Source organism: Salarias fasciatus, chromosome 15, assembly GCF_902148845.1.
Source record: "Salarias fasciatus chromosome 15, fSalaFa1.1, whole genome shotgun sequence".
NCBI lineage: Eukaryota > Metazoa > Chordata > Actinopteri > Blenniiformes > Blenniidae > Salarias > Salarias fasciatus.
Window position 1 is genome coordinate 5,602,665 of NC_043759.1, and position 21,529 is coordinate 5,624,193.

The 21,529-nt window shown below is 45.2% G+C and overlaps 2 protein-coding genes and 1 long non-coding RNA gene across 3 annotated transcripts in view; all 3 read left to right on the forward strand.

Annotated features, from left to right (window-relative positions):
* LOC115401622 (NLR family CARD domain-containing protein 3-like) overlaps positions 1–20,635 on the forward strand; it is a 32,406-nt gene extending 11,771 nt beyond the window's left edge. The window contains exons 5-6 of the mRNA XM_030109907.1: positions 13,851–13,897; positions 19,217–20,635. Coding sequence (XP_029965767.1) covers positions 13,851–13,897; positions 19,217–19,755 — 586 coding nt within the window. The 3' untranslated portion in view covers positions 19,756–20,635. The remainder of the gene's footprint in view (positions 1–13,850; positions 13,898–19,216) is intronic.
* The window catches only part of LOC115401620 (NACHT, LRR and PYD domains-containing protein 3-like), a 257,799-nt gene that overhangs the window by 150,976 nt on the left and 85,294 nt on the right, over positions 1–21,529 (forward strand). The gene's annotated exons all lie outside the window — the stretch shown is intronic.
* Positions 1,102–2,739, forward strand: LOC115401629 (uncharacterized). Its single transcript, XR_003932972.1, has 4 exons — positions 1,102–1,222; positions 1,670–1,772; positions 2,506–2,607; positions 2,680–2,739. It is a non-coding gene; the product is annotated as an uncharacterized LOC115401629 (long non-coding RNA).

Sequence of the window (21,529 nt, forward strand, 5' to 3'; positions counted from 1 at the left end):
AAAGTATAAGTCTTGTATTAATGAGAGACTTTGGCTTTTCGTGATACTTTTCAGTATTAGCCGAGCTTGATTCACTATTCTATTCTTAAGTATATAAAATATAGTGTAGCATACGAAAATAAACTTCAAGCATGTGGCCTCAGTTTTAGTATAAAATAAGTAGTTGCAGTAGTAAACTTCTTTTTGCTAAGGGTGTCGATGGGAGTAGGGTCGAGTGCAGAGGAGCTTCAGCAGGCCTGAGTCCTCTGGAGGTAAAAAAAAACACCCTGAACCTGCTACTGGCTGCTGCAGGAGGGGAGCCCAAATCTAATCTTTGTATTCTTTTAGGCGGTGGAGAAAAGACAATTTCATCTTCCCACTGAAGGTCCATTCAGGTCTCTGAATCGTTAGCCGTCAATCTCTCCTTGTTGATCAAGGCCGTCAGCTGTTGGGCGACATTATTGGCTGCTGTCTTCGATTTCCAGAAGCACAGTCCGGTGCATAATCTGATCAGCATCAGACCCGTCATCATAAATCCAAATATGTGGACATCTTCCTCACTTTCAACAGACAGCAGCTCCAGACATTTGGCCCCCCACTTCTCCTATGTGTCGACCACAAAGCCAGCAGAAACTCCCATCCGGGCCGCAGGTCCCACCCCGTCTCTGCTCCTCGTTGAAATAATCTTGTCAATTGCATTGAGAGACCCGTTGATCAGTTCCATTCTGAATTTGAAGATTTCAAAGATCAAGCAGAGCAGAGCTCCAAAGAGAGACGAAGGACAAAGCTGCAAGCGGAGAATCACGGTGGAGGGAGAGAAAGATTGGAGAGAAAAAGACATGCAAAAGTCTCCTTGAAAAATTGGGCAAGATTTATTGTGTTTTTAGCTAGAAAAGCTCCTTTATGGGAGAGGTTCGAGTCCTGTTGAAATTGACTCTGGTGTTTAAACAAGACAGTGTTTATTCAGTGTTTGTTCAAGTTAAAGTTCGTGAAACCTTCAGGGAGACACTGCAGAGGAGCTGAAGAGCTGATCAAAACTCCATGTTCTGATTAAAATCACAAAACAGGTTTGAAACAGGTTTGAGGCTCAAGAATTTCCTCCTCTCGGTGTGTCAGAAGTGAAAACACTTCGTCTTGGTCAGATGTGAGAGAAGGACTGAGAGGAACACAGAGCAGCTTTTTCTCTCCCCAAGTTTCTTCACACATGGAAAAGAGTCTGTAAGAAGATGTGAAGAGAGTTCAGGTGAGAATCTGTCAGCTCTTCAGACGCTTCCAGAACGGACCAGAAGACTTTTTAACTTCTCTTTTTCTCTTTATTCACACCATCACAAACCACTGACAGCTGCTTTCTTCTTATTCACTTGTTGGACAAACATTTAAACCAACATTGAACAACTTTCTTCACTCTTTCTGTTCTCACTGTGAAAAAAAATTGAATGTTTAAAGTTTTTATTTCTGCAGTGGGCGGGGCTTCAGCCCACCTTCACTCTGATTGGCTCATTTTGGTGTCAGTCTTCAACATGACACACACACACACATACATACACACACAATGGACAAAAAAGTGTCTGTGACATACGTATCGTCAAATGCTGTTTTTGAGCTGGTGTCTTTGATTCTGTTTGTGTGTGTGTGTGTGTGTGTGTGTGTGTGTGTGTGTGTGTGTGTGTGTGTGTGTGAGTGTGTGTAGGTGTGTGTTCTGCCATGGATCAGTGTGAGGACAGAGAGGAGGGAGTCCCTCCCTCTAACAGGACTCTGTGTGGAGAACATGAGAACCAGACCAAAGCTCAGAGGTGAGACTCCATCTTTAAGATAAGATATGCCTTTATTTATCTCCTTGTGGAGAAATTCAGTGTTGACAGCAACAGTAACACAACTGCCCCCCTCCCCCCGACCCCCTCCACCACCAATTAATAATTGCAGAGCTGAAGAGTTTGTCAGTCTGTGATTTGTTGACTTGATCAGTGATTCTGTATGTGTATGTTTGAGTATGTAGTTTATTTCCTGTTGAAGACAGAGCCTGGTTCTGCAAATATTTCTTCCTTTTAAAAGGGAAGTTTGTTTTCCTTTCAACAGTCGCTTACACTTGTTCATGCGGATCTGCAGGGTTTTCTTTGTAAAATTGCCAAGAAATGACTATTTGACGCTTTATAAATAAAGCTGAATTGAATTGAATTGATTGAGTTCTTATTGTAGTTTTGTTATTCATTTCAGAGTTGTATATCTTTTGCCACTTGTTTTAATAGTTATTATTTTCTTGTTGTAGGATCACAATAAAACACAAACACGAATAGAAACTCCCACTCCCACCTAGTCACTGCTCAGCTGGAAGTCCCAGGTCACAGGACTTCCGAATAAATTTCAGAGGACATTTAATTTTGTTTTCTATTGTCGTTTGAATTTCACATCATGAAACATGAAACATGAAACATGGAACATGAAACATGAACATGAAACATGAAAATGATTCATAGAAACTTGTTTTTGAAGCCAAAAGACTGTGTTGTTTGCTGTGTTTGTTTTCAGCTCTGACTCTGAGTTTCCATCCAGCTGTTTGTCCCTGAAGAGTAACTGGTCGATGTGGGAACCCATTTCATTTCAACCTGGAGCAGGAAGTGCTGATGAGGGGTGAGAATCAGTGTTTGTGTCAGGATTCATCATCAGAACAGCAGCTTGAACAAAGTCAACATGTTTCTGCAGCGTCAGCCAGCAGAGCTCCCAGGCTCTCCGTGGAGGCTCCGCCCCTCAGCATCAAACACATCTGGACTCCATCTTTATGGTGAGAACAAGTCTCCATTCAACACTTTACTGTCACATCAGAGAAACAGAAGAAGTTGTGGAGACTTCCAGCTGAAACATGAAGCAGACTCTCAGCTTCTTAGATCCATTCAGGTCCAGAGTGAAACAGTCCAACCTTCATCCAGCTTCCAGCCTTCACTGATGCTGAAGCTGTTTCTGCTGGAGATCCACATGAAGTCTGACTCTGCTTCACATGTTGTCCATCCTGGATTTACACTCACATCTCCATCTGTCTAACTCCAGATGTTTCTCTGTTCCAGCGGCTGGAGGACAACATGGTGACTTTCATGAAGGAGGAGCTGAAGAAGATGAAGAAGCTCCTGAGTCCAGATTACCCAGCATGCTTCAGTAGTGAGAGAGAGGATGAGGATGAAGAGCAGAGGAGCAGCAGAGAGTCATTAGTGAGGATCACACTGGACTTCCTGAGGAGGATGAAGCAGGAGGAGCTGGCTGAGCGTCTGTGGAGCAGTAAGAGGATTTGATCTCATTTCACAGGATGGAGATGAAACAGAGAAATGTTTTCAGGTAGAAGAGAGACTGGAGAGCAGAGAGCAGAAACAGAGTCCAAAGTTATCTTATCTTCTAAATTATTCTTGTTATTTATGGAAAGCCTCATCCAATTTCATTGCTTTACAATGTTCTGTTCGTTGTATTCAATGACAATAAAGATCATTCTATTCTATTCTATTCTATTCTATTCATTCTAACTAAAGAACAGAGTTCATTTCCAGGTCAGACAGAAACTGTGAAACAGACATAAGCAAAAAAAAAAAAATAAAGAAAGAAAAAAAAAAGAAATGTAACCCGGATCTCACGTAACTGTGGGATGGGGCCTGAGTTCGGTATGAACCAGTAAAATGTTGCTAAACCAAATTTAACATTTAAAAATTAATTTTAAGACAATAATCCTCTAAAAAGGGTTTATTTTGTACAAATGAAATAAAATAATAAAAATCTAATTGAAAATGCGTTTTGACAAAATATAAAGTATGTACAGAGACAAAAAATTAAATATCAGTCCTTTTTCTGACTTACCTTTCAAACATTTTCTCCTTATGAATTACCCCTTTTTTATGAAAACCTGTTTTAGTACCCTTTTAGATATTATTTACAAAAAGAAAATCCCAAATCCATATCACAACATCAAAAGCTAACATAAATCAGATTTGTAGGCCCCCCCCAACACACACACACACTCCTCAAACATTCACTAGTAAATAACCATGTTGCAGGCCTGGTTCGAAGCTTGGGAGCGGTGAGGCCAGAAACTGTGGGGCTGCTTCACTCCAAATTGAGCAACAGAAAATAAAATGTGCACTTTTAGAAATGTTGATGAGTACTCACGGATCCAAGGGGGTCAATAGGATGAGTGGGGAAATGGGTGTTAACAGTCACAAGGGCACAGAGGAGTAGATGGTTTCTTGTGAGGATGATGATGATGATACGAAAAAACTCAGATCACTGAAGAAACGAAGCCAAAGATATCAATGAAGAAACAGCAGAAACCCAGCCGGGCCTCTGGTTGACGCTCCAACCGACTCTCTCTCTCAGTCCACGTCTCCTTAAAGGATATTTCACTTAGTTCAACTCACACTTATTACAAGTATGAGCACATACAAGGCTTAAAGGGACTTAAGGCAAGATTTGTGAAAAACTACACATGCATTTCCAGTTTATTCAATGCTAATGGGTCGTGAAGCATTAAACACCTAAAATAACAGGCCAATCTGCGTATCTGTCTGTTGCCTTATACAGGCTGTGTGCCACAGAATTTGTTGCAGTTCGGGGTCCGAATTTCCCGCGCAATCGTGGGGATGTAACGTAAATTGCCGCTGTATGCGCGTTCCCGACAGCTCTGGAACAGGAAGAACATGGCCGCCGTGGACACGGAATAAAATACTGCCTACAAATGGATTCTTTTCAGCAGCCATCAAACGACCTGCATCCACTCAAAGCCCACAAAAAAGTGCCACCACGAAGAAAAAAAAGACTTTATAAGCGTTATCTCGTGAGTCAAAAAAAACAACAAAAATGACTGAAGCCGGTGCGCGCTCCCGTGCCGCCTTGGCTGGTGGCTGCAGTTCCCCACAGCGCCTATCGCGGCAGCACTGAGGTGAATTTTGTAAAGTTGCCTTAAGTCCCTTTAAACTGAGCATATTGATGCTCAGTCATATGCTAAAGCTAACAGCTAACCGCTATGTAGCACCAGACACGTTTCCTTTAACACTGTAACCACAAGTTACAGCACAGAAACACACATATCTGTTGCCTGATGCAGATCACAACAGTCACATTCTGGATCAACGGGTAGTCAGTCTTCCATATAACTTGAAGGTTCTCCACAAATCATGTTTCCTCACCGTTCATGGCTGACATGAGAGAGATCTGTTTTTTCTTCCTGTCACAACACCGGGCACCACTTGTCCCGCCCCTTACGCAAAAGAAGCTCTTGGATTGGCTATTAGGTTACAACCAAACCAATGACAACAGAAAAACACCATGAGTGACAACTAAAACAAAATCAAGATAGTGTGCACATCTTTTAAGGAAACAATGAAAACAAAACAACTTATTTATCTCTTTTCAATTTCACACATAAATGAACTTTATACATTTTACACTGTAAATACATTTTAACTGAATTCTATTTATTTTTTACAGAATTAACTTTGTGGCTCTTTTAACTTATTTACACACCGACATTACTCATTTTTTAAATATTTATACAGTCTGATTATCTTTTTATGCCTTTTAAATTTCTTTTAAGCATGTGTCTAACTAGACATGGCTACAGAAAGAAAAACCAGCTGACACAAGGACTCCAAGAGAGTCTGAATTGACTAGGACACAAAACAAATAGAAAACATCCACATGTGCTCCTTTTCCAACAAGGTGATCCAGATGCTCATTCAGTGGAAATGCCAGTGCTTAATTGATAGCAGAGTCTGGCATCTCCAGAGAACTGATTGTGTTTTCATGGTTAAGGACCCAAGTTAGAACCATGCCATTTCCTAACCATGAATTGTCAGTATATCACCACATATGTCGCTTTTAATACAACAACAGTCATTCTGGTCGCTGCCACCTTGTCCTTCCTTTGCAAGGCCGGATGTCTCCCCGGCAAAAATTGGCCAGTGGGAGTACATGGTGGCGGCTTGTGGCTGAACTCTGGTTCAGGGCAGAGAGCAGCCCATGGAAAGGGATAATTTAGGGACAGGGATGTGGGAAGGGATAATTCAGTTCAGCTGAGGGTGATCAGTGATTGTCTCTTCCTGCTCCTCTCCCAGGGCTTGAAAGACCAGGGTCAGAAACAGAGCACACAGTCCGTAGCATTTTTGGTGCTGTCAGGTGAACAGTTGTTTTGGTTGCAGCCTGGAGCAGAGCCAGAGAGGCTCTCAAGGCGTGTGTTTTGGAGTTTGATTTTGCAATAAAAGCATGCGAATCGTGCCCAGGCTAGCATCCCCCTGCTACACAGCCCACGGACAGGCAGCAACCTGCCACGAGCATCCACGCTGAGATAAAAATATATCAACATTTTACAAAAATGTATGTATTCATGGAGATAATGGTCTCATTCCCCTTCCTGAATTCTGCTGTTCACATCATGCACACATCCACATCAGATCAGAGAATGTTTGGTCTCCACTAAAGAACTCAAGGAATCTGATGGAGGAGAAACATCCCCAACAATACACTTTCATCATTATATTCAATGACAAATACACTAAGCTCTTTAATTTCTTTTTGTTTTCAGAAACTTCTGTGGCAATCTTCAAACAGAAGCTGAAGTGTGGCTTGAAGGAGAAGTTCCAGTGTGTGTTTGATGGAGTCTCTAAAGCAGGAGAGTCCACCTTCCTGAACCAGATCTACACAGAGCTCCACATCACAGAGGGAGGGACTGCAGAGGTCAATGAGGAACATGAGGTCAGACAGATTGAAACAGCATCCGGGATAGCAGACAGAGCGGAAACAAGCATCAGACCAGGAGACATCTTTAAGGCCTCACCTGGAAGATCTCAACCAATCAGAGCAGTGCTGACAAAGGGAGTGGCTGGCATTGGGAAAACAGTCCTGACACAGAAGTTCACTCTGGACTGGGCTGAAGACAAAGACAACCAGGACGTCCACTTCACATTTCCATTCACCTTCAGAGAGCTGAATGTGCTGAAGGAGAAGAAGTTCAGCTTGGTGGGACTTGTTCATCACTTCTTCACTGAAACCAAAGAAGCAGGAATCTGCAGCTTTGAAGACTTCCAGGTGGTCTTCATCTTGGACGGTCTGGATGAGTGTCGACTCCCTCTGGACTTCCAGCACACTGAGTTCCTGACTGAAGTTACAGAGTCCTCCTCAGTGGATGTTCTGCTGACAAACCTCATCAGGGGGAAACTGCTTCCCTCTGCTCGCCTCTGGATCACCACACGACCTGCAGCAGCCAATCAGATCCCTGCTGACTGTGTGGACAGGGTGACAGAGGTCCGAGGGTTCACTGACCCCCAGAAGGAGGAGTACTTCAGGAGGAGGTTCAGAGACGAGGAGCAGGCCAGCAGGATCATCTCCCACATCAAGACCTCCCGAAGCCTCCACATCATGTGCCACATCCCGGTCTTCTGCTGGATCACTGCTACAGTTCTGGAGAAGGTGTTGAAGAGCAGAGAGGGAGGAGAGCTGCCCAAGACCCTGACTCAGATGTACATCCACCACCTGGTGGTCCAGGCCAAAGTCAAGAAGGTCAAGTATGATGGAGGAGCTGCCACAGATCCACACTGGAGTCCAGAGAGCAGGGAGATGATGGAGTCTCTGGGAAAACTGGCTTTTGAGGAGCTGCAGAAAGGAACCCTGATCTTCTATGAACCCGACCTGACAGAGTGTGGCATCGATCTCAGAGCAGCCTCAGTGTACTCAGGAATGTTGACCCAGATCTTTAAAGAGGAGAGCGGCCTGTACCATGACGAGGTGTTCTGCTTCATCCATCTGAGCCTTCAGGAGTTTCTGGCTGCTCTTCATGTCCATCAGACTTTCATCCAGTCTGGAATCAACCTGCTGGAAGAAAAACAGCAAACCTCCAAGTGGTCAAAAGTGTTGAGGAAGAAACCTAATCTCCACCATCTCCATCAGAGAGCAGTGGACGAGGCCTTGAAGAGTCCAAATGGACACCTGGACTTGTTCCTCCGCTTCCTCCTGGGTCTTTCACTGCCGACCAATCAGAGTCTCCTTCAAGGTCTGCTGACACAGACAGGAAGTAGCTCACAGACTAATCAGGAAACAGTGAAGTACATCAAGAAGAAGCTGAGTGAGAGTCTGTCTGCAGAGAGAAGCATCAATCTGTTCCACTGTCTGAATGAACTTAATGATGGTTCTCTGGTGGAGGAGATCCAACAGTCCCTGAGATCAGGACGTCTCTCTGGAGACAAACTGTCTCCTGCTCAGTGGTCAGCTCTGGTCTTCATCTTACTGTCTTCTGAAGAAGATCTGGAGATGTTTGACCTGAAGAAATACTCTGCTTCAGAAGCGGCTCTTCTGAAGCTGCTGCCAGTGGTCAAAGCCTCCAACAAAGCTCTGTACGTGGTTTAAGAACAAATATGTAGAACTGAGTCCATGAGAAACATTGATCTGGTTTTCATTGTTGGTTCTTCTTCAGGTTGAGCTGCTGTGGTCTGTCAGAGAGAAGTTGTGGCGCTCTGTCCTCAGTTCTCAGCTCTCAGTCCTCCCGTCTGATTCATCTGGACCTGAGTAACAATGACCTGCAGGATTCAGGAGTGAAGATACTGTGTTCTGGACTGTGGAGTCCTCACTGTAAACTGGAAGCTCTGAGGTCAGGATCCAGCTGCTGGTTGATCAGGTTGATGTTGGTGCAGATCATGTGGGGGATCTCCCTTTCTCTGTGTTGACTTGACGCCATGTTTGTGCCTGCAGTCTGTCAGGGTGTCTGGTCTCAGAGGAAGGCTGTGCTTCTCTGGTCTCAGCTGTGAGATCCAAGTCCTCCCATCTGAGAGAGCTGGACCTGAGCTACAACCATCCAGGAGACTGGGGAGTGAGGAAGCTGTGTTCTGCAGTAGAGGAGCCACGGTGCAGTTTGGAGACTCTCAGGTATGGACACACAACAGGAATTCATCTTGTAGACTGAGATTGTCCACAACTGTGGCCATCAATAGGTGGACTGTGGTCCAGGTCTGAATCTAGATGCTGTCTTCAGAACATCTCCACTTACTGAAAGCAGTGATTGTTGCCTGTATTCACAAGCCTAATGCCCCATCTACAAAAATTGTCTTTTACCCTGTTGGTCCTATTATTGTGGGACCCAAATCTGCTCCGTGATGACCAGGGTGGGATCTGTCCACCTGGACACTTTTTGCTCTGCTGAGGCAGTGTGAGCTGGCCATGTTCTCTCAGGAAGGCAGAGGGCATCTGATGATCTTTTCGACAGTTCTTGTCACCCTCTACTGGACCTTCTTGTCATCAACAGAGTGAGCGGCACAGTCACACTGTACAGCAGCACTTGTTCTATGGTCGTATGGTCAAGGACATCTTCGTCTACCTCACCAGGTGGTTCCTCCATAGTACACTAAGGAAGTGGAGTCTGTGCTTTTCCTTTTTGAGCACTGCTGATGTACTGGCAGTCCAGGCGAGGTCATCAGAGATGACAGTCCTCAGGAACTTGGAAGAGGAAGTGGAGAGTGATTTGCTGTCTGTATCCTAAAGTCAATGCTCATCTCTTTGGTCTTGGTGGAGTTCAGCTGCAGGTTATTTTGGAGCACCACTCTGTCAGCTCCTGGATTTATTGATGGAATTTGAGGGGAGAGGGGCATACAGGAGAAGACTCAGCACACTGCCCAGGGGGGACCCAGTACTCAGTGATAGAGTGGAGGAGGACAGCCATCCCATGTTGACCACCTGCAGTGTGTTTGTTAAGAAGTCGCTTGTCCAGGAGCAGTTGAGGTGGGGAAATTCCAGGTTGGCCAGCTTCTCCACCAGGATGTCCGCACTGAGACATTAAACACTGAGTTGTAGTTGGCAAACAGCATCCTAACGTAAATGCCCTGTAGCTCTGTGTAGTTGAAGGCAGAGAGGAGAGAAGTGGAGATGGTGTCCTATGTTGGCCAGTTTGGCTTGTAGGCAAACTGGTACGGGGCAACGTCCTGAGGGTGGAGGGTTTTAAAGTGCCACAGAACACATTTTGTAACAAATGGTTACGAAACTGACCAGATAAAGAAGCCGGACTGACCCACATGGTAACGGACCCCAGCCTGCCCCCGACTAACGGGTACAGATTGACCGTAGTAGGACCCGTGCTGCCACATGGAACATCCAGACACTCCTTCGCCCCAGAGCTGCCACCCTGCTGTCCCGAGAGCTCTGCTGCTACAGCATCTCCCTGGCAAGGCTCTGTGAGATCCGATGGCAAGGTAATGGCGAAACACCAGCAGGCGACCATTGTTACATCTCGAGTGGCCCCGAGAGCCTGACCGGCCTTTAAGGTGTGGCTCTTGCCATTCCAAAAGCCCTCTGGAGGTCCCTCATCAGCTGGACACCCCTAAGCAACAGACTACTGTCTGCTCGCTTCCTCCACCACCACAGCAAGATGACAGTGGTTGTCGTCTATGCCCCCATGGATGTCGATGATGAGGATGTGACCAACTCCACCAGGCTATCAGCCAAGCTCCACCACACGACGTCACCATCATTCTCACTGATGCCAACACCACTCTATCCAGCAGCGATCGATCCCCCGGCTCACCTGTCGGCACCACTTTTGACAGAAAAACAAATGACAATGGCAACTGCCTCCTCCTCCTCTGCCACCATAACAGCCTCTGCGTTGCTGACACCTGGTTTCCTCGGAAACAAATCCATCACTGGACGTGGTACAGCCCAGATGGCAAAACCAGGAAGGTGCTGGACCATATCCTCATTTCTCGACGCTGGAAGTCATTTGTCACCAACTGCCGGGTGGACAGAGGAGCACAGCTTGACAACACAGACCATCGTCTGCTGGTGGCCCAGCTTCAGTTAAAGCTCCGAGCCAACCAGCACAAGACTCTCCCTAGCCCGGACACCTCCCGACTCAACAACCCCACCACCTCACCACAGACTTCAGTCGCTCCATCCGCCGCACTCTTGATGCCCTGGCTCCCGAGAAAGTGACAGATTGGGTGGCCTTCAAGGAAAGCATCCTCCAGCTTGCTCACAATGTCCTCTGATGCTCACGATCATCCCCAAGAAAGACCTAGATATGAGAGAGGACACTAAACATCATTGACCAGTGACGTGAGAACAGGCTCCGAGGCGACCTCACGGAGTATCGGCGACTGAGCCGCCTGTGCAATGTGGCCATCGCTGAGGTTTTGGGAAGCAGAAGCGTGACAGCTTGAGACCACGGCCAACAACGATAACTTGAACCACGTATTCAGTCTATTGGCCCAAGCCTGTAGCGGTCCACACATAAAGAGAGCCCTGGTAAAAGATTCTGACGGCAATCTCATTTCAACTGAAGCCAACTGAATCGAGCACTGGAAGGAACACTTTAGCCTCCTCCTGCAGCACAGCACCATCCCAGCTGATCCCACCCTCCTACAGGCTGCAAAAGCTGCAGCCCCTAGCAACGCCTGCTACATAGCGCCTATTACACCCGGGGAAGTGATAGCTGCTCTGAAGAAACTGAACATCAGGAAAGCCCCCGGCATCTGTGTCATCACCGCTGAGATGCTCAAAGCCAGCGATGATGGCATGGTGGAGTGGCTAACCAACCTATTCAATCAGGTGTGGGGAAACAGAGCAGCTGCCCACCAACTGGACCAGAGGGGTCATCCTGCCCTTCTGGAAATGCAAGGGTGATGGGCTTGTCTGCGGAAACCACAGAGGCATAACCGTGCTCTCCATCCCTGGCAAGGTTTTCACCACGATCTTGTTTAACCATGTCCTTCCAGCGATCAGAAGCTGCCGCTGTCCTCGGCAGGCTGGCTTCATGCCCAATCGCTCCACAATTGACCACATCTCTGCCGTACGTCTGCTGATAGAGAAGACCCGTGAATTCCGCAAAGATCGCCATCTGTATATCGGATTCATTGATCTGAAGGTTGCCTTTGACACCGTCTGCCACTCCACACTGTGGAACATCCTCCAACCCCTTGGAGCACCACCCAAGATCATCGCTCTGTTCAAGCTGCTCTACAGCAGCACAGAGAGCTGTGTCCGTATTAACGGTATTGACTCCAACTGGTTTACCATCTCTCGTGGTGTTCGTCAGGGTTGTGTGGCTGCTCCTGATCTTTTTAATTGCATCATCGACCATCTGATGTCCAAGGTCTGTGAGCGCATCCCCGGATTGTCCTTAGGCAACTACCACCTGACTGACCTGTAATACGCTGACGATCCCATCCTGCTCAGCACGACCTACAGTCAGCTGAGAGACGCTCTGGGCATTTACAGTGAGGAGGCAGCACAGCTTGTCCTGCAAGTGACCTGGACTAAAACCAAGTTCATGTATGTCAGTGATGGACCAGATCCACCTTGCATGCAAATTGGTAGCAACATCGTAGAGCCTGTCAAGAACTTTGTGTACCTGGGGTCCATGGTGACAGACAACGGGGACCTAAAACCAGAGATTGATCACAGACGAGCCCTGGCAGCATCTACTCTGCAGTCCCTCTGGAAACCACTCTGGCGGCACCAGACCATCTCACGCAAGACAAAGCTCCGGATTGACAACTTAACCGTTCTCTCCATTCTGCTTTATGGCTCAGAAACATGGCTCCTGAACGACACTCTGGCCACAAGAATTGATGGCTTTGATAGCAGGGCTCTGAGAACCATGGAGAACATCAGGTGGCCCCAGCGAGTTTCCAATGAAGTGCTTAGAGCCCGCACAGGCCAGCCCCGAGCATCTTCATTGGTCGCACAACACCGCATCCGCTGGCTCGACCATGTCCTTCACCTACCCCTAGAACATCTGGCACGAGCCATTCTCCAGTTTGACCCAAAGGCCACAGGCTGGAGATGACCACGAGGGAAGCCCCGGACGAGATGGCTCGACATCATTGCAGGCGACCTCCAACAACACGGAGTTGCTGTGGAGTATGCAGAGCAGCTGGCACAAGATCACCAGCACTGGAAAAACCTGGTTCATGTGGTCAGCTCAGCGCACTGAGGCGCGATACCCTGACCCTCGCTGGAGCACTAAGTAAGTAAGAGAACAAGCCTTTCAAAGCACTTCAGTACCACAGACATCAGTTCCATTGGTCTGTAGTCATTCAGGTCCTTTGTGGCTCTCCTCTTGGGAATGGGAATGCTGGTGGCTGCTTTTAGTCTGGATGGAGCAACAGCCAGGGACAGGGAAGTGTTAAATATCCCTATCAAGACTCCTGACAGCTGCTCAGCACAGGGGTAGAGCACCTTGCCTAGAACACCATCTGGTCCAACTGCCTTCTGAGGCTTCACGGCCTTCACTGCTCACCTCACTCGGTGTTCTTGGAGAGTAAGAGGTTATGAAACTGAAGGGTTGGGGAGGGACAGGGAGTGAGTGGCCTGGATTAGTCAAAGTGGGTGAAGGAGTGGTTGAGGTCATCTGCTCGCTTCGCTTCTGTGTTGGTGATTGCTAACGGGGTGCTTTTGAAATTCGTAAGATGCTGAATGCCTTGCCATACCCACCCTTAGTCATTGTTTTCAAAGTGCGACCCCAATTTCCTCCTATAATCCTCCTTTGCAGCCATAATGCCTCTCCTGAGGTCAGCCCTGGATGTGCAAAACAGAGCTCTGTCATGTGAGTAGAAGGCGTTCTGGGCCTTCAGGAGTGCCTTCACCTCTGAGGTCCTCCATGGTTTCAGGTTGGGATAGACCTGGATCTGCTTCTTCACGGTGACAGTGTCTGTACAGGAGGCTTTATTCATCACTTCGTCTTCTTCATGTGTCCAATGCTGACTTGTATCATGAGTGAAGCAGTCCCAGAGTGTGGACTCAGAGCTCTTTCAGCCTGTTTCTGTGTCCCTCTGACAAACTGAGGAGCTCTGCTTCATGTTGAACAGCAGCAAGGACTCATGTTGGAGAGAAAACCCTTCTGACTGTCTTTCTTCCTGCAGGGTGGACCATGGTGGGGAGCACAGGTTAAAACCTGGTCTAAGGAAGTGTAAGTTTGACTGATGAGGTCCAAACAGTGTCAGTTTGTCTTTCAAAGGTTTTGATTCATGCAAACATTACTGACAAGAGAAGTCTGACAGACAGTTTCCTCATGAAACTTTCTCTGAATGAGCAACATGTCAGGAAGTGCAGAGAGAAGAAACCCATCACGTGTCTCAGACAACAACAGTGATTTAGGAAGTCAAACTGAAGACAGGCTTTTACTTACATTTTACATCTTGAGTCATCCAGACAAGTTTCCTGATCCAGTGTGGACTGATGATAGTCATCTTGATAAAGATGAGTTTCGAATCAGCGTTGGTAATAACGGCGCTAGATTATAACAGCGTTAGTAACAGCGTTTTTTTTTTTCAGTAACAAATAATCTAATTAATTACTTTTCCCATCATTGCAACGCCGTTACTGTTACTGAGAATATGAAGTTGCGAGTTACTACAGTTAGATTGAATGAAGCGCGAGTGTCATCTTCTGCCACACACATCAGCTGCAGGAGAGAGCAGGGAGGAGGGAGGGAGAGGGGGAGGGGTGATGAAGACACATGATAATTGGCTGGTGGGCGGATCATGCCCTGCTCATGTGTCTCACTCACTGCACATGCTGACTGGTACACAACAAGACAGAGACAATGGCGTGGAGCTCGAGCCCAGGACGTTCAAAGGTAGCGTTCTGAAACTGGAAGTGTCACTAGAAGACTTTATCCATGTCTGTCTCGAGCAGCTCGAACCTCATGAAACACCTCACATCAACACATGCTAGCATGACACTTGCTGCTGCTGCTGCTGCTGCTGCTGCTAACCCCATGCTAACCCACCCTGAGCCCAAATGCAGCCAGGAGGGAGACGAGTCGCTCTGTTAAAACAAGCAACGCTTGATTTTTCGGGGCAGCAGGTGACCAAAGCTGAACACACTGATTGCAGGTGATACACAGTAGGCCTAATGTACAGTTACAGAGATTTGCACTACTTAATGGCCAGAGGTTAATATTTGTATTTTCTTAACAGGCTGCAATTTCGTTCAAATAAATACCAAATATTCAAAAATACTGGATAAAGTGTTTTTATTCTTCATTCAGTTGATATGAACATCTTTTGTATTTGTATTTATTTGGATTTGTATTTATTATGATCTCCATTAGCTGTACCCGGTACAGCTAATCTTCCTGGAGTCATCTCCACGGGACATTACAGTGTGCTCTTCACATACAGTATTACACTAATTTAACCAAAATAACCAATATAACAAATAACAATTCCCCTTTCCCTCCCTCCCTCATTCACACCCATTCACACACACTCGCTCAAATGAAAAAAATGAAGGGAATGCACCTGCAATTATACACATTCACAATACGTTGATGTGTGGCACACCTTCCAAACCTGAAAATTGAACCTCGATCCTGCTCTCCTACTATTCCTGTGGTACCTAACTCATGTATCAGTATTACAACAATTGCGAATATTTATGACATTACATTGTAAGAAGGTGCCCTTTCAACAAGATTTTAAACTGACATTTACTGTTTGCATTAATGACATGTCCGAGAGTGACACTGACGCCTGTCAGGCGCTATTTATAGCAGCAGAGTGCAGAGGCGGTCTGCGATTTTTTCCAAAATGGCGACATTGACTGGGAAACCAGAGCAGCGCGCAAACATTAAATTCTGCTTTTTGCTGGGAAAAAACAGCAGCAGAAACACTCACCTTGTTGCAGCAAGCCTACAAGGATGATGCTCTGGGGAAAAATCAGGTCCATGAGTGGTTCGGGTGGTTTAAAAAGGGCCAGATGTCGGCGCGTCAGGTGCGCTCAGCCGTGAAAACAATGCTGAGCTGCTTCTTCGCTGTCCAGGGTATCGTCCACAGCGAGTTTGTCCCTCCAGGTCAGACTGTAAATCAGGACTACTACATGGAAGTCCTCAGACGCTCCGTGAGGATGTGAGGAGGAAGCAGAGTGTAGTGGCGGAGTGGAGCCCGGTTGATCCACCACCACAGAGCACCAGCGGACACGGCGCTGCACGTCACGCAGTTTCTGGAGAAGAATGAGATGAATCTCCTCTCCCATCCGCCTGATTCGCCAGATGTAGCCTGGAGTGACTTTTTCTTGTTCTCCTTGTTGTTGAAGAAAGAGCTGAAGGGACAGCGGTTTGCAGATGTGGAGGAGGTGACAGAAAAATCGCAGCCGGCAAAAAATGGCACTTTTACGCGCGGGTCTGACGACGCATTGGTGAAGTGGGAGACACGGCTGGAGCGCTGCATTAATGAGGATGGAGATTATTTTGAAGGCGACGGTGGTGTTTTATTTTGAAATGTCATAAATAAAAAGTTATAATCAAATTCCGTTTTTTTTTTGGGTACCCCCTCGTATTCCTGGTACCAAATACAATACACTTTGTTTTGCCTAAATTTAGAACCAACTTATTGTTTGCAACCCACTCAGCTACCATTTGTAGATCACCCATCAAGGCAACTTCAAGATCTTCTATTTTAGCTTCCGATGCATAAATAGTTGAGTCGTCAGCGTACATTGTTATTTTTGATTTTTGTAACACTAAAGGCAAGTCATTTGTGTATATAGAGAAAAGGAGTGGGCCTAGACAACTTCCTTGTGGTATACCACAACAAACAGTTTTATCGCACGATAAACTTCCGTTGAAAAAAACTTTTTGACTCCTATTTTCTAAATAACTCTGGAGCCAGAGTAATGCATTTGAACTGAACCCGTAACATTGCATTTTGCGTAGCAGAAGCTCGTGATCGATAAGATCAAAGGCTGAACTGAAGTCTAAAAGCACAGCTCCTTCTAACCTTCTATTATCTAATGCCGTCAACCAGTCACTTGTCATCTGAGCCATAGCAGTAGTGGTCAAGTGGCCTGCCCGATATGCATGTTGATAATTTGTTATTAAATTATTATTTGAGAAATATTTTTGGATTTGTTCAAATACAATCCTCTCCATAATTTTGCTCACAGCAGGCAACAGGCTGATCGGTCTACTGTTAGGACCACAGAATGGTGCAGTTGAGCTTTTAGGCAGAGGCACAATTTTAGCTGTCTTCCACACATAAGGATAAACATGCCTTTTGAAACTTAAATTTATAATGTGCGCTATTGGGACAGCAACTGTATTAGCAACCACTTTCAATAATTTTGAGTCAATATTGTCTACTCCAGCTGGCTTTTCTTTACACTCCAGCAGTATTTTCCTCACTTCTTCAATGGTTACACTAGTAAGTTCAAATGTACAATTTTTCCCTGTCATAATAGTATTTCTTTAAAGCGTTTCTGCTTTTATATTATCAGTTTGTCCCATTTTGCTTCTGAAAACATTAATTTTGTCGCAAAAATAATTATTTAAGTGATTGGCAATTTCCATTGGCTTTGTTAAGAAGAGGTCTCCTGAGTCAAGAAATGATGGAGTAGATTTTTCTTTACGTCCCAACATATTATTGAGAATACTTCAGAATTTCTTGCTATCTTGTTTTTCATTTTCAATCAGATATTTATAATACAATCTCTTTTTCTTCTTGTTTAATTTTGTGACATGGTTTCTTAATTTGCGATATATTTGCCAATCGGAATCATAATTGGAGACGTTCGCTATTTTCATGGCCTCATCTCTTTGAGCCATACAGTCTTTGAGTTCAGAATCTATCCAACCAGTTCTTATATTCCTAACTGTTCTTTTCTGTAATGGGGCATGCTGGTCACTTATTTCTAAAAACAGCTTATTAAAAGCCTCAACTGCATCATCTGGATTGTGACACTTCAGGACATCATCCCAACAAATATTACATATATCCTCAACAAAATGATTTTCATTGAAAAATTTATATGACCTTTTTATTACTATTCTTTGTCCACCTTTTGGAACTTTTGCTTTTCTTGCCATTGCTACAAGATAATGGTCACTAAAACCTACTGGAACAGATATAGCTTTGGTGCAAAGATCACCAACATTTGTAAAGATATGATCAATTAATGTAGAGCTTTTTGACCCATCACTTCTATGGCTAATTCGAGTTGATTTTGTCACTAATTGTGTTAAGCCACATGCTTCAGCGATTGAGCAAAGTTTATTCCTCAGGGGACATTGAACTGAGTTCCAATCTATATTAAGGTCACCCATAATATATATTTCATTTTGACTATCACACATTATCAATCATTACACATAATTCATCCAGGTACGCAGAATTTGCACTGGGTGGACGATAGCAGCAGCAAACAAGAACCGGCTTTAAATGGGAAATTTGAATTTGAAGCCATAATACTTCAATGTTAAACAACATTAAATCTGTTCTGATTTTTACTGGAATATGGTCCTGTATGTAAATAGCCACACCGCCCCCCATTGCGTTTCTGTCATTCCCGTAAATGCTGTACCCTTGAATATTTAGCGAGGTGTCTTCAAATGAGGAATCTAAATTTGTCTCAGTAATCCCCAGAAAATGTAAGTTACCCTCTGATAAAATATTTGAAATCTCAGTTATCTTATATCTAAGGCTACAAACATTTAAAAGTACTAATCTTAACCCCTTCTTAGGAATTGTTGCCAATGACATTCTTTATAATGAATGGTTTTGCATTACTATCTCTTTGATTAGTCGAACCACTGAGCAGAAATTTCTGAATTCGCATTTATATAATCTAGGCTCCTGAGCAAAAAAAAAGCTCACCCACACCCATTCACTCCTTCCATTCACACCCCTAAAAACAAAATTCATTTTAAATTAGTGCAATAGATTTCTCCATCCACACCTGCAAAACAGAAACTTTTTAGTCCACCACAATACAGTTCCTTTTTGTCCTCCACTTATTGTTCCTCTGTGTCTGTGCAGTGTAATTGCGTCACACTCGCCAGCGTCATTGCGTAACACTCATCCAATCAACAGCGTTTGAGACGCCATCACGTGACCCGCAGCACGGAACCAAAACAAAAGATTAATTCGCTTCATTATCTTGTACTAGAAAATCCCGGCATATCAATTAGTCACCGTGCATGAGAAGGAACTTTAGAAAAGCCGACACTGGAGCTCCTTATATCACCATTACTCTCATTGTTCAAACATCTTTGATGTTATAGATGTTACAGAATGTAGTAATGTATAGAACATGAAAAATAACGTCAGTTACTTTGCCGAGTAATTAATTACTCTTCCAGTGAGGTAACTGAGTTGCAAATTCAATTACTTTTTGGGAGAAGTAATTTGTAATTCTAACTAATTACTTTTTAAAAGTAACTTGCCCAACACTGTTTAGAACCGCTAACATGATAAGAAATAACTGACTGTTGTCTTTTTCTCTCCATCAGATTTCTCTCAACTTGAACTGGATCCAAACTCAATGAACAGAAACCTCAAACTGTCGAACAACAACAGGAAGGTGACATATGTGAAGGAAGAGCAGCCGTATCCTGATCATCCAGACAGATTTGATGACTGGTCTCAGCTGCTATGTGGAAATTTTCTGAGTGGTCGGTGTTACTGGGAGGTTGAGTGGAGCGGAAAGGTTTATATATCAGTGAGTTACAGAGGAATCAGGAGGAGAGGCTACTTGAATCAGTGTGTGTTTGGATGGAATGATCAGTCCTGGAGTCTGGCCTGCTCTGATGAAGGTTTCTATGTCAGACACAATGGCAGAACAACATACATGTCCTCCTCCTCCTCCTACTCTTCTTCTGGTAGAGTAGGAGTGTATGTGGACCATCCTGCTGGCTCTCTGTCCTTCTTCAGAGTCTCCTCTGACTCTCTGATCCACCTCTACACCTTCAACACCACATTCTCTCAACCTCTCTACGCTGGATTTAGACTCTTGTCCTCTGGTTCTTCAGTGAGTCTGTGTCCTCTGTAGGAAGGACGGTCTCTGTCTCTGACAGCAGTCCTGTCAGCACCAATCAGAGATCCAGAGAACATCAGTGGAGTTCAGCAGGGTTCACAGACCTGCTGGCAGCTGCCACACCTTCCAGTAGCTGCCAGTTATTTATTGACCTCTCTTGTTCCGTCCTGCCAGTGCTGCTGTCCCCTCACCTCATAAGTCAGTACAGCTGCCACTAAAGCACCCTGTAGGCAGAGGTCAGTAACTACAGGTCAGCTCCATTAAACCCTGTGAGTTACTCACTCACATCTTGAGCCCTGTAAGGATATTCACATAGACTGGCGTCAGTCTTTAAACTGGCCAGGTGATGGCAACACGGCCTGTCACTGACTCAACAAGCTCATTTTTTTTCCACTGTTCACCACTGGGGGGTCTGACAAAAGGCCTCTTCAAATCAAACTCCAATTTGTTCTTTAACCTGACCCTGATGACGACCCTCATTCAGGCATGTGGGAAGGTGTTTTAAGTAGAGGGGGCTGGCAACTGTTTAAAGCCTTAAGCGGACTGGCCCCTCGGTACATTTCAGACCTCATCCAAATTTACCAGCCCCGGCGCGCCTTGAGGTCTGAAGGCCAGCTCCAGCTCGTGGTGCCGAAGACGAGATTTAAAACCCGAGGGGACAGGGCCTTCTCTGTGGTTGGTCCCAAACTCTGGAAAGCTCTGCCCCGCCACGTCCGAACAGCTCCCACAGTTGAGTGTTTTAAGTCTCGTCTTAAGGTCCACTTTTATTCTCTGGCTTTTAAAGGAATACTCCGAAGATTTTGGACCCACGCCCTGTCCCTATCATTTACAAAGTGAGATAAGCTCATAAATACCTTTTTCTGTCTGTGCGTCCAGTGGCTGGCTCCCAGCTGTTAGCATCGTAGTTAGCTTAGCTCAATTGCTCGAGGTGAAGAGGAGACAGAGCCGGACTGACAAAAGTGGACAAAATACTCCTTCCAGTGGTCCAGGGGACAGCGTATTAGCACGTGAAGTAAATCCAAATGGTTATGAAATGTTTTAAAAAACCTGCTTTCTTTTCAATCTGTTAAAATAACGTTTTGATACACACAGACCTGCCCTTTTGCAGTGCTCCACGGAAGGATATACCGGAGCGCAGCAGTAGCAGCCATAGACTCAACCACTGTGCGCCGGTATATCCTTCCACGGAGCACTGTGCTTGTGCAGATCTGTGTGTATCAAAACGTTATTTTAACGGATTGAAAAGAAAACACGTCTTTTAAAATGTTTTATAACCATTCAGATTTACTTCACGTGCTAATACACCGTCCCCTGGACCACTGGAAGGAGAATTTTGTCCATTGTCGTCACTCCTGCTCTGTCTCCTCTACACCTCCAGCAATTGAGCTAAGCTAACTACGATGCTAACAGTTGGGATCCAGCCATTGGATGCACAGACACAAAAAAGGTATTCATGAGCTTATCTCACTTTGTCAATGATAGGGAAAGGGCGTGGGTCCAAAATCTTCAGAGTATTCCTTAAACACCGCTGAGTTGTGTGGTCCTTAATCCTATTTTATGTTATGTTATGCTTTAATTTTCATTTTATTCTGATTTTATCTTTCAATTTATTTCTCTTTTATTGTGTAATGTTGAATTTGTTGTCTGTGCAGCACTTCGGAAACTGTCTTTAGTTGTTAAAACGTGCTATTTAAATAAAGTTGGATTGGATTGGATTGGAACTGAATGAATGAAGGAGTGATGTCATTGTTTTTTTTTCCCCTGCTGTATAGCGCATCGCCACTCACGC